This window comes from Lepidochelys kempii, chromosome 7 (assembly GCF_965140265.1).
Source record: "Lepidochelys kempii isolate rLepKem1 chromosome 7, rLepKem1.hap2, whole genome shotgun sequence".
Taxonomy (NCBI): domain Eukaryota; kingdom Metazoa; phylum Chordata; order Testudines; family Cheloniidae; genus Lepidochelys; species Lepidochelys kempii.
In genome coordinates, this window is record NC_133262.1 from 19,129,430 (window position 1) to 19,143,149 (window position 13,720).

Below are 13,720 nucleotides of genomic sequence, written 5' to 3' on the forward strand. Positions count from 1 at the left end.
CAAACCTCCAACAAACATCTGGAGAAAAAAGGTTCTTTGTGAAAGATTCAAACACCTTCAAACTGAGGGACAGATAGGGCCCGGCCCCGTTCTCTACACAGTCTTTGAGCAAACACAGGAGGAGACTTGATAATCCAGATGTTTAAGGTTAAAAAAAGAGAGAAATCAGAACCCTCCCCTCTCCTCCACCCACATATTTCAATAAAATAATAATAATAATAATAATAACAACAACATAACATTATTATTATTTGTATTACCATAGCACCTAGGAGCCCCAGTCATGGATCAGGACCCCAATGTGCTAGGTGCTGTATAAACACAGATTAAAAAGGGGCTTTAGCACAAAAGGACACAAAATCAATTGTTTTTCCTTTTTACAAGTGACCTATAAAACCCTTAGTGTTGGAATGAGAAGTTTAGAAGTTTCATCGCTGGATGTCAGAGTGACACATGAGGATTGACCATAAAACCGTGATCTACCACTCGTACACTACTCATCCAATGAAAAGCTCTTCAGCCTGATGTGAAGCATTCAGCAGAAATTGGGAGCTGGGCTGTCACAACACTAAACAGCAGCCATTCAAGTACAAAGAGTGACAAATGGGCCTATTCAGCAGCACTGATGGAGATGACCTCATGCTGTCCAGCCTGATGACCAACGTATTATATTCCCAGCAGTCTCTGGTCCTGGCCCCCCACAGCTCTACAGAATACTGCAGCAACACTGCTCACAGCTCTTTGGATTCCTTTTTTTTTTTTTCCTCCAGACTGTTGGCCGCCACACAGAGAATGTCACGCACTGCAGTCAATAGAGCACTAAGTGTCTCTGCTCCGTCTTTCTGTCTCTTTGTCCAGCCATCAATTCTGGCTGAGGGTGCTGCACCATTCATATATAAAGGGCAGGATTCAGCCACACAAGTTCTTGTAGCATAAGCGTTCTGTGAGCAGCTGAAGACATCTGGGGCTTGTTGTATCTCAGTAGTAAAGAATCCAGTGGAAAGGAGGGGGCGTTTAAGAGCTGATTGCTCATTCTATATATATTTGCCACAGTGCCATGAATGGTTTCAGAGTAGCAGCCGTGTTAGTCTGTATCCGCAAAAAGAAAAGGAGGACTTGTGGCACTTTAGAGACTAACAAATTTATTTGAGCATAAGCTTTCTTGGGTAAAGAGCACCAGCTGGAAAAACAATTGGAGATACTGATATACCGCACCTTGAGCTCGGCACTCCAGGGGGCACCACAGCCGGCCCTACAGGTAGCGCTGAGGCAAAAGTCTCTGACGGTTGTGCACATGGGCGTGTGCACACCCACAGTGGAATCGACATGAGCAAGCACTCGAAGAAGAACAATTGGAGATCCTGTTGGTCTATTCCATTGTCAGAGGCTCACTCAGAAGTCGCCAGGCCACCCGGCCTAGCAACGCTCAGACCACACTACGACTGTGGGGCCAAATCCTCAGTTTTTACTCCCACTGAGTTCTGCCTCAGGCTCTGGGTCCCAGTGAGGATCACAGCTCGATAGCCTGCCATGTGGTGCAGCACTACAGAAAAGAGACAGATGAAGCTGAAACTGAGGGCACCCAGCACTGGGGCTGCAGGCATCTCAGAAATATCTGCCCTGTGTACTGACGAGGGCTGCCCATGTGTTTACAGCATTCCCAGGCAAAGAGGAGGTGTGTCATAGGCTGAAGTTGATTATCATCACTGGTTGAATGCTTGATGCATTTCCGGGGGATGGTGCTCCAGGAACGAGGGGAACCACAATATTCTAGCTAGCCGTGAAAAGATTAACCCCACACTCATCTGTTCAGCAAGAGGTCTGAAATGTGCAGTCTGCAGGCTCTCTGCACCTCCTCAGAGCCAACCCTGAACCCAATTCCCATCTCTAAAAACAAAGGTCACCTGTGCCATCACTATGAAAGAGAGAGAAAAGCAAATTACCTCGACTTAGCGTGGTGTCCTTCTTATCTGATAAACTCATTGCCAGAGAGGCACCTTCAGGAATCTGAGGAGGACGAGAAGAACAAAGGTAAAGGATGTCAAGGAATGCTCGGGATTACAGCTAAGCGAGGTAGCTCTGTAGCTGGGGCAGCCTTGTACTCATGATGCAGCTGTGTCTGAGCAGCAAACATAAACTGCCACGCTCAAGATGACAACTGCACCTTGCGGAATAAAACACTGTGATGTTAGCCCCAGATTTAGGTGCCTAACTCCCAATATTTCAATTACATCAATGGGAGTTAGGCACCTAAATACCTTTGAGCATCTGGGCACTAGTGACTAATGACACAGGAGCCTTGCCACTTCCAGGGCAAGGCCCATTCTTCATCTCTTTCTCCAGGCTGAGAAGATGGATGGGGGAACGGCCTTTGCTAGGAGTGTGAAGAAATACACCGTCTGGATTTGACTGATGCCAAGCAAGAAATGAAATGCTGTGTGTGTGTGTGGTGCAAGCTCCCCTCATGGGGGAACTATTGTTATTTCTAAAAAAAGAGAGAAAGGATGGTCCAATGGTTAGTGTGCTAATCTGGGACTTGGTCCAATTCTCTGCTCTGCCACAGACTTCCTGTGACTGTGGGCAAATCACTTGGTCTCTCTGGGCCTCAGTTTCCCATCTGTAAAATGGGGATAATAGTATGTCCCTTCTTCGCTGAATAAACACCTTAAAGACAGTGATGTGCTCCAATACTATGGTATTGGAGGCCATATAAGTATCTAAGATAGATAAATGGTTCCAGACACCATGGTGATGGATACCTCCGATTTATGTATTAAAGTAACAACACATCAGATTATTTAAAAGAAAAGAAAATGGCTTTTCACATTTAGATGCTTTCGCTCCCAAGGAAAAATGCCACCAAATTTCGATTGTCAGCTCTTCGGGGCAGGGACGGTCTTTTTGTTCTGTTTTTGTACAGCATGGAGCACAATGGGGTCCTGGTCCATGAATGGGGCTTGTAGGTGCTACCACAGTAACAGTGATCATAATGTTTCACTTCTGGTTTTCCATGCACTGTGTTGCAGTGCAGGGTGGATTGTGCTTCCAGCATTTCCGGGGTATGTGGAAATCAAGAATCCAATAAAAATTCCAGTTTTCATTTAGTTTTAAAGGTAAAAAAAGAGCCAAGAAAACATCTCTGTTCAGATCCATTTTTGGTGAAATCACATGTAACCGTACATTTTATGCTTCTGCTCTTTGACAGCGTCACTTTAAGTGGAACCCTCTGTTACAAAAACAAACAGCTCCCATTTGTGGGCCAGAGCCTGCTTTCAGGACAGTCAATGGCAATTCTATCATAGATTTCAGTGGGAGCAGGGAAGGGGAGTGCTATGATGTTAATCAGCATGGATGGTGGCCATTGGGAATAGGAGCCTTTTATGTTGTCAGTAATAACTTGTTTTGCATGAAGAGCATTTAATTAATCTCAATGTGTTGCAATATTAATGAGTTTCTTGCCAGGGCAGATGTCTGTTCCCCGGAAGCTCTCATGGAGCTATGGCAACCTTCCTGCTTGTCTCTGTTAATCCTCCTTGGGAAGGGAATGTCCCTGAGGACAGACTGGCTGGAAGGAATGGAAGTCTGTCTGTGAGCACTTGCAGTTTTACCTTGTAGTGGGCTAAAGTGTTGAGTTTCTTTCTGCCATCCTCCACCACTGAAGTGTCATCAAGGTCCCGCAGGACGTAGCTGTCAGTGCTTGTGGCAAACCATTCTAAATACAAACAAGGGAGTTAATGCAAAGCCAGCCTGAGCAGGGCACGTGTACCTCGGCTTGGAGCAATGTGTGCTTAAACGCCACGTTTAACGTAGAGAACAGGTGCTTGGAGGTATTGGGGTCTCTGCTGTGCCATGTGACTGGACCACAGATGCCTCTCACAGGCCTGCAATAGGAAAGCTTTCAGGATTAACTTGAGAAGCGGAAAGTGCAATTTCCTGGTTTAGGGCAGGAGGGTGAACCGGGGCTGAGTCCACACTGGACTGTATGGTGCGGAGGGAGGTACAGAGGGTTCTGACCATCTCACCAGGTGCTCAGAGCCACTGTAAGTGTGCACCCCTGTCAGTCCCTATCTGGCATAAATTCTCCACTGCGCACAGTACTCTGACCCGTTCCTGACAGCACACAAGAGGGAAGGCTGTGTGGTGTGGGCAGAGAGTATGGATTGCTGGGCCTAGGCTTCATTTTACCAGATTCCAGGCCCCAAATGCCCGTGTGCATCAGCCAACAGACAAAAAGCATAGCGTTCCCGCTCTTCTGCAGGGTTACCTGGAGACATGAACTGGGGCATCAGCTAGTGGTGAGCAGGGTGAGGGGCAGGATTGCTACTTGGTTCACATCTTGCCTTCTGCATGGGCACTGTTTAGCGAGGCTTTGGCCATGGTGAATGTCACCCCTTCGTGGCTACCTGTGACATTGAATTTCAATGTCCATGTAATCTCCTCCTCCATTCTCCCCTCACTGAGTGCACTCGCTCAGTATGTCACCTACGGCCACACACACCATTCCAAGTCAATTGGGATGGGGAACAGGGCCAGGCAACATCTTGGCCAACTACTGACAAAGAGCTGAACAGGGCACAGCTGTTTTCTAACTTTTCGTTTCCTGGAGTTGGAAGTGCCTGCTGTTTAAGGGTGATCCATGCCAGGTGCTGAGAAATCCCTGGAAAGAGCGCAGTAACCTCAACTCCCACTGAATTTTTGGGAGCTAAAGGCATTCAGCATCTCACAGTAACAGCGCGTGGCAACAATACACAACACATCAGTTTAGGACAGGAAGTGAAGAAGGATGTCACGCCCAAATGAAGTCACATGGGGGGAATTTTAGAGAGGCAGGATGTGATAGCCCGAATCAGGCTGACTAACTCCTAAAGAAGTGCTGTAGGATCATGAATTACCACAAATGGGTCACAGCTTTAGGTCTCATAACTAGAATGCAATGTTTATATGGTTCAAAATATATTGTTAAAATAGATAGTGTACAATGTAGCACATTGAGCACAAATATAAGCAGGGGCAGGGACTCACTTTCACTATGCATTTGTACAGTCCCTACCACAATGAAGCCCTGATCATTACAGTACTGTCCTAACCACCAATAGCAAAACCTTCTTGCTAGTCTCAACTCCGTTCATCTAAACATATTTACAGCAACATTTCTGATCCAGTCACTCCAGCTACACAGATGCACTAGAGAACTATTATCTATTTGTTAGGGAGCCTGGAAAAAGAGATGGCCCACAGGTAGATAAAGGAAATGTCTGAGCCTATGCCCAGACTAGTGCCGGTAAGGTGATGAATGTTGTCCATCAGTATGCAGATACGAGTGTCCGTAATTGAGAGTAAGGCAACCTCTGCTAGGCTGAGCAATACACACAGGGGCAGAGAGGAGGGCAGGGTTTAAGAAGGTGCAAGTTAAAGTACTCTCCAACGTCCTAGGCTTTTCTCCTGTCCACTTCCTGTGTACGTAACACCAGCTTCTCCTGTCCTAACGTATAACACCTCACACATCAGTCAAACTAACTGGAATCTGGCCCTATGACTCATTGCCAGGGATCACTGTTCCTTCCTCTGGGTATGCCCTCTCTCTCTCCACCCAACCGGCCAATGCCAGTGCCAAGAGCGGATGGCTGCTCTCCCTGACAGTGGGCACCATACTGTACACAGTGAGCTCCTTCACCCTTAAAATAAGGACTGGCATTTCTCAAGGGAAAAGAGTCTTTACCAAGGTCAACATCTTCTACTCTTGGCCACTGGGAGTATGGGACATTCTTGCAAAAAGCTTCAAGGATCTTCTCTTTAACTTGACTTAGAGTATCTGTGTCCATGACTCGAACACTCAGGGAGTCCATGCCGCAGCCTTGGAAAGACACATTGAGGTTCTGTGGGGAAAGGCAGAGTTAGGGTTGGGGTGATCCGTAATGGATGGGGATGATCCATAATGGGCTGTTGATTCCCAAGGACACCAAGAGGTTGCAGGGCACGTACAGTTTTTATTGGTACATTCCATGCATCGTGCTGCTAGAAATCCCACTGAACAAAACCTCTGTTTGAGTCTCAGTGCTGGTGAAAGATGCTGATTTACAGCCCTGGAGACTGAGGGCCCTTATTTATTCACAGAGCTAGGGGTGCATGAGGAGCAACAGTGCAAGCTTCCCCCACTCTGCCCTGCTAAGGGGCCTTAGCCCTGCCCCACAGGGACCACCTCTAAGGGTGAGAGGGTTCAGTCTCCATGGCCCATTCATGTCCTTGGCTCCTCTGCTGAGACTGGTGACAAGGGAGACAGTCAGTGCCCATTGTTGTGGCTTCCTGCAATGCTATGAATGGACTCCCTCAGCTGCATAAAGGTTTTGTTGTATCAGATGCTGGGCCAAGTTTAGTACTGGGGTAAGTGGGGGCAGTGACATGGGAGTCGATGAAACTATGCTACCTTATGGAAAGGGTAAATTGTCTCATTGTGCATGACATTGAGAAAACGGTCACATCAGCCAATCACAGGACAGCAAAAGTGACGGCTATCCTCTTGGAGGACAGGACAGTGTGGAGCGTATCCTGTTCTCCTCTCTTTGGTGAAGCTACCAATGAAGTCAAAAGAAGAGCAACAGAGGCTCATGTTCTGGGTGTCCAATCACATCGCTCTTCCCAACACAAGCTGGGCTGATCCAGTATTCCGATTCAAATCCCACTTTCCAGTCAATATTGCTCCAGCCTCCCCTTCACCCCCCTAACACCACCAGCTTGATTCCAAACGAGCTTCGGTACCACCTCCCATTTTGCACCCACACTTTTATGGGTCTTGTTTTTGCATCTCTGTTAACAGCAAGCCTGAGAATCACGCCTGAGAATTACAGCTGGAACTTTCACGGGAGCCCAGTGAATTACAGGTCAATTGGTAAAAGGAATCTGCAGAGATGCAGCTAAGGCTATAGGGTCAAAACCTGCTCTCAGTCACACTGGTGTACATCTGGAGTAGCCTCACTGATTTTAGTGGAGCTGCTCCAGGTTTCCCCCACTGATATCAAAAGCAAAATTTGGGCCAAGCTCTGGATAGGCCTGTCTACTGCATTCTCTGTCAGACTGATGGTAACAAAGTCTCTTTGGATATACATTTTTGTCTGAGTTATTCCTGAGAGGCATTTTACAGGATTACTTTTCAGCAGGATTCCTATAACATCCAGTACAAAAGCTTTCACACCAGATTGCAACTTTATAGCTAGCAACTTCTCATTGGCACTGAAGTCACTGATTTGCCAGAAACTGTAGAGAGGAGACACTCTTTGTTCTTTAACCCTCTGACTGCCAGAGATCATCATCTATCTATTTAGCATCACCCCTGATCCGGGCCCATCAGATGGACTCTGCAAGAGCCAGGTTGGATATGTTCCTTGTCTAGGTTGTTGCATGCCTGGTTTTGAAACAGTCAGGGTCACCACTGCATGTGAAAAGTGCCTGCACCACTGCATGTCTAACATGCACGATTATCACAATTACATGTGCAAACTGGGTAACAGCATTTGTAGAGGAGGGTGAATCATTTACATGCCCAATAATCTGATCTGATTGTGCGATCAAAGGAATGACACATGCAAGCGAGGTGCAACATTACACACGTACTTTACGAGTATACTTGCACATCTATCTCTTTTTAAACATAAGCCTCTAGAGTTTTCTTGGGCAAACATTTTTAATTGCATCTTAGGCTTTTGCAGAATCCTGACATGGCATCACGTGAGGGGTTCAAGACTCACTTACCCTTGGCTTTGCCTCAATGTTCTCTCTCAGCAGCCATTCCTCATTGAGAGTATACCTGGCTTTTCCCGTGATGGCATCAATGGAACCCTTGTTGATCTGCTGTTTGATAGCACAGAGCAACAGGAAGAAGGGCTCCCCAACTGTCTCCTGGGGAAAGAAAAGGAAAGGAAGTGGGTAACTAGGAATCAATTAAAGTAAATCCTTCAAACTACGTGGTCCTTTAAGACAGGGTCTGCACAGATGCACCAGGTGACATAGTGATTTCATCCTGCAAGGTCCCAGACACCTCTGGAGTTGGAAGTGCCTGCTGTTTAAGGATGATCCATGCCAGGTGCTGAGAAATCCCTGGAAAGAGCGCAGTAACCTCAACTCCCACTGAATTTTTGGGAGCTAAAGGCATTCAGCATCTCACAGTAACAGCGCGTGGCAACAATACACAACACATCAGTTTAGGATAGGAAGTGAAGCAGGACGTCACACCCAAATGAAGTCACATGGGGGGAATTTTAGAGAGGCAGGATGTGATAGCCCGAATCAGGCTGACTAACTCCTAAAGAAGTGCTGTAGGATCACGAATTACCACAAATGGGTCACGGCTTTATGTCTCATAACTAGAATGCAATGTTTATATGGTTCAAAATATATTGTTAAAATAGACAGTGTACAATATAGCACATTGAGCATAAATATAAGCAGGGGCAGGGACTCACTTTCACTATGCATTCGTACAGTCCCTACCACAATGAAGCCCTGATCATTACAGTACTGTCCTAACCACCAATAGCAAAACCTTCTTCCTAGTCTCAACTCCATTCATCTAAACATATTTACAGCAACATTTCTGATCCAGTCACTGCAGCTACACAGATGCACTAGAGAACTATTATCTATTTCCTTAACAAATTTACATTACAGTACATCCCATTCACCCTAATGTTCATTTGTTAGTTCTTCCAAATGAAGCTAGTGTAAATTATTGCACATTTATATTTTTCTGAGCATGACATGTACACATGCACACACAGACATACATATATGCACATCCCAGCCATCTGAAACTCTACCCAAGACAACTGATATCTGATTATTTTGACATTTCTGAACCATGAGATGCTAGAGCCTGTTCAATCTGCTTCATAATTAAGGCTTGGTGAGTCTTCTATTCCAAATGCCTTATAATTGCTAAAGCAATTAGTTTGATGTCAGTTCTGATTCTGCTGCGTCCAGTGCAGTAGATGATATGACACTACAGTATGGGTGTAGGTGGGCACACACCATCTGTGCCATGGTGCATATATTTAATTTTCCAAGGGTGATATTTCTAATGCAACTGGAAAGTTTATTTGGGGCTGCTGTGGAAGTTTAACAACTTTCTGTAACATTCTTTCTGAATGGGGTAATGTGCTAGTCGCCCCAGGAATGCATGGCTGTGCACTGGGAAAGGTGTTTAGGAGGAACTGGTTGTGCTTTTAAGGATTGGGAAAAGTTGCAGGGCTTGATTAGAGACGTGAAAATCAGACGGCATGGAGATGACTTTGATGAAAGGGAGAATTCATAGCCATCATGCAAGAGGATGACACTGAGGCCGAGAGAGAGTTTTGACAGGAACATGCAAATGTCACCTGCTTGCATCACTATGTGATTTGGAGTTGGGGTGCCTATAAATTAACCTCATTGCATTCAGTGCTCCTAAAGCTGGCCTTGCTACGATGAATCAGGACTTTCTCTGTTTTACACAGCATGTGATCATGTATTTGTAGGGAACAGTCACAAATGCTCAGTTCAGATCTGGGATTTGAACTCCATCCCCTGAAAGGTTGGAAGGTGCTTGATTCCTGGATTTGGATTCAGCCTATTACAGAAAGAAGGGCCAATCATGAAAGCTGAATCTGGATCCTGGTTCAGATTCAAACCCTCCTCCCCGTCCAAAGTTTAGGACAGGTGGTTCGATCTGGTTTAAGGCTCATCTGTATCCACGTATCATGCAAGAAATGACTGCCAGTTCTCAGACTCTTCAAAAACCTCAGCTAGAGTTAAATTACACCTTAGCCATAAAGCTGCCTCCAAAGCCAGCAAAAGCTTATTGTGTGAGAGTTCTGCTGGTAGATTAGCTATTTACTACTTGGTTCCAACCTACTATAGTGTGTTGAGTGAAGCTGATCATGTGGCAAATTTTTTGTGTACATGAACATACCATGGAGAGAGAACGGCCCAAGAAATAATTGAAATGGGTATATCAGACTCTGCTGTAGCATAGACCATTATCCTTTAACACCCAAAAGTAATAACATAGGAAATAAACTACAATGCTCAGCCTGTTAGATTCTATTTCTGTGTTTGGCTCTTCAGTTTTGAAATCCAGAAACTGTTGTGGAAATCTGCAAAAACATTAATCAGACAGAAAATTTCAAAGATTGGAAAAGGAGGCTGGCAAGCAGGCACTGAAGATAAAATGGCTAACTTGGAAACCTGGACTATTGTTGGGAAAACCAGTTTGGAAATGAGTCAAAAACTGCCTTTGGACTCAGCTAGTTTGGGGGAAGCAGTTGAACTAGCAAAGATCAGTGCTGATTCAGGAGAAAAAATAGATTTTTTTTCAAAAAGCACATTCTCTCCCCCCATGAATATATTTTAATTATACTTTTTTAAAAATTTCTGACTGCAGTGTTACGGGTTCTTAAAATTATCTTGGCACCAAAATAACTTTATAGTAATAGAAAGCACAGTAAAGGTTGGCATCGTTTGAACTGTTCCATGCATGATGTATGGGGATTGGTTTTTATATGCCTGGATTTCAAAAGTGACTTGGAAAAAAAATTAAGATTCAGAGCACAGACAGGATTCACATGTTACTCCCGCATTAATGAGCTGATGTGTCATTAGAGATGTCCTTCTGGGAACATATTACAGACATTTCCAAAATGCTTGAGCAGAACAATGGAAAACTCCTGTTTATTCCAAGTGCCCAGTACTAGGAAGTTCCCACCGAAGTTTCAGGCTAAACGAGCGCTTGCCATATGAGGACAGAGGGTACTGGATGTTAGAGATGGACCCAAACCAAAACCCCAGATCCAAAGACACCCCATGCTGTTTTGGATTTCCACTTTTGGACTGACTCCCTATCGGTGTCATGGAGAGAACCAAAACCCAGATCCATCCATCCCCACAGGTTTTGGGGAAACTGGGATCGGGACCGAGGGAGGTGGTGGAATCTCCATCTTTAGAGGTTTTTAAGGCCTGGCTTGACAAAGCCCTGGCTGGGATGATTTAGTTGGTGTTGGTCCTGCTTTGAGCAGGGGATTGGACTAGATGACCTCCTGAGGTCTCTTCCAACCCTAATATTCTATGATTCTATGACCCAGATCTGAACATTGTATTTCAGGTAAATTTCTAGCTAATTACTGTACCATTAACTTTCATTTTCACGTCCTCTCCATGCTTACTGGGTCTGTCAGGGACTAGACAGCAAAGTGCTGAAATAGCACTCGGGAAAGGATCTTCTTTCAGTATTTCCTGTATAATCATAAGTATGCAGTACTGACATGGATAATTTCACCTAAGATCTCCAGCTCAATTCTGCAGTCAGTTCAGATCATTTGGATAAGCTTTGCATACACATCCAAACTTCTAGATACTTCTCTGACCCTCATCCAAACTCCAAACCTCCTGAGATTTTACCATCATATTTTCCGAATCTACCAAGGCAAATTCCCCCTTATCATAATGATAATTCCACTGACTACAGGGGTGCTGCATTAAACTTAGGCTACTGGTGACTATGGTCATTCTGAATTTTGTAAGGGACTCTTCTCCATTTGCAGACAGCTCCTCAAATCTTTCTTTGCTGCAACTCAAATGGATGGGCTGTTGGGCAGAACATTAATATAAAACAAATGTTTAAACTGTGTAATGTTAACTTATGAGGGAAAATACAAGCAGTTGGAATTTTTGCGCTGTACAGTGTAAGGGGCCTTTTATAGCAGCTGTTTCAAATAGACATTGTGATTAATGGGTATAATTCAGGAACTAAAAACAGACCCATCGTCACATAAGTCTCATGGCCCAGTGTTACAAGGGGGCTGGTAAATTTCTTTACCAAAAACCAGCTGTGTAAAGGGAAGTACATTTGTTTCACAGACATTAGGTGCACAATGGAGGTGTCTGTCTATCACTGGTAATTTAAATCTCAGACTTTGGGCCAAATCAGCATTGGTGTAAATTCACCTGACTTCAGCAGATCTGCATTCAGTTATGCCAGGATTTGATCCTGAGACCCTCTTTATTCCTGCCCTGCACAGTCTACTTGTCTGGCTTTGGGTTCCTCTCTTTCCTTTACCACAATCAGGCCCAGGCTGGTGTGGGAGCATTCTCCTCTGGGAACTCCTGCCACCTCAAATGGACTCCCTAGATCTCCCCATCTCTTCTCTCTTTTCACATCTCTGCAGGAAACACACAGTTTTCCTTTGACAGTCCTCTAACTTCTGTCTCCCACTGCAAAGCAGTCTGGGAGGGAGATGAGTAGAAAGACACTGTAGAACAAGGCTGTGTTGCACTGTAACCACAAATGTTTATTTTTCAGAAAGAGGGAAACACTCTGTGGTGAAAAGTAGAACAATTGCTTTTATTTTCATAGCTTCAGGCACACCACATAGATCAAGCGGTGGAACAAAGCCACAAGTGAATTACGTTAGCCTGTCCCGAAGGAGGGAAAACCAAAAGGGTCAGTCTACTTCTCATGACAGAGCCTTTTGTGTTATGTAGCACAGTGAACACTTTTCATCTTTTCATGCCGGAAGTCAGCTCTCTCAAGTAGGCCCAAACTTGTTACTGAACTCACTGGTACCAAGGAATTAAATTCTTTAAAGATATAATAGCTTCTGCTAGCGAACAGAACGTCCGAACCACCAACATATACACTCCTCAAACCAGCCTCAAGACTGCATGATGCAGACAGAAAAAAACCTCTAGCACAGCATCACCTTCTCTTTCTTAAATGCCAGTGTCCCTGTGATTGAGAGAAGGACACAAAACAGGTTTATTTTTTCTAAGTGTCCTAGGGCATGGATGCCTGTTTTTCAGTGGTCAAGTGGGCTGTGATATCTGAGGCTTCAAAAGAAAAGTTAAATAAGCAGCATTTGAACGTCCTGTATTTGTGGGTACTTTAAGGGCCAAGCTCCCCAAAAGTGACTAGTGATTCTGGACACCCAACTTGAGACACCTTAAAGCGGCTTGATTTTCAGTAAGTGCTGAGTGCTTTCCCTTTAAGGTATCTCAAGTTGGGCATCCAAAAATGGAGGCATCTAAAATCACTAGGCACTTTGAAAATCTTCTGGTCCAAGATATTGATTGTTATTATAGCTGAGACTAGACCAAACCTCTAGCAGGTCTGCAACCTAAAACATGGCCTGCAGTTTTTAGCCTAGTGAGGTGGTGACCCTGTCAGATTTCATAGCTTCAAGCTAGATCAGTACTTGGTTAAGACACCTCGATGTTGCAGAAAGTTGTGCTGGTGGGTCACTAGTTGGTGCTCTTCAGAGTCCCTGCCACATGTGGGGTAGGGGCACTATGTGGCTGGAGGGGCCACATTTTTAATGAGATGTCACACTTAGGTGCTAATCACCCAGACAGACAAAATTACAGCAACTGTGATAACTACTTAGATGGTTGGCCTGTTTTTCAGATGTGCTGAGCGTCCACAAATTCAGCTGATGCCAATGGAAGCTACCCGTCACATTTATATTGCTAAACAGTACATGTAAAGGGACTTGACAGCATCAGTGACTTGCTAGCCTTTCTTCCTCTTCATCTGCCCAATAGCCAAGAGCTATATTGCAGCTAAAGGATGGCTACTGAGGTGGTACCATCCCATTTCAGCCAAAGCAGCTCACTCTTCAGTTTCTTGCTATCTGCAGGTTTTCCCCAAACTCCACCAGGTCAGGTCTAGGCGCCAGAGCTCCACACAGTTACAGCACTA

General features: G+C 44.9%; 1 protein-coding gene across 2 annotated transcripts in view; it reads right to left on the reverse strand.

Moving 5' to 3' along the window:
- Positions 1–13,720, reverse strand: part of PLXND1 (plexin D1) — a 123,508-nt gene that overhangs the window by 19,045 nt on the left and 90,743 nt on the right. For both annotated transcript variants that reach the window (XM_073351269.1, XM_073351270.1), the window contains exons 26-29: positions 7,747–7,893; positions 5,720–5,876; positions 3,609–3,712; positions 1,944–2,007 (exon numbers count right to left, since the gene is read on the reverse strand). In XM_073351269.1, the coding sequence (XP_073207370.1) occupies positions 1,944–2,007; positions 3,609–3,712; positions 5,720–5,876; positions 7,747–7,893 (472 nt within the window). The remainder of the gene's footprint in view (positions 1–1,943; positions 2,008–3,608; positions 3,713–5,719; positions 5,877–7,746; positions 7,894–13,720) is intronic.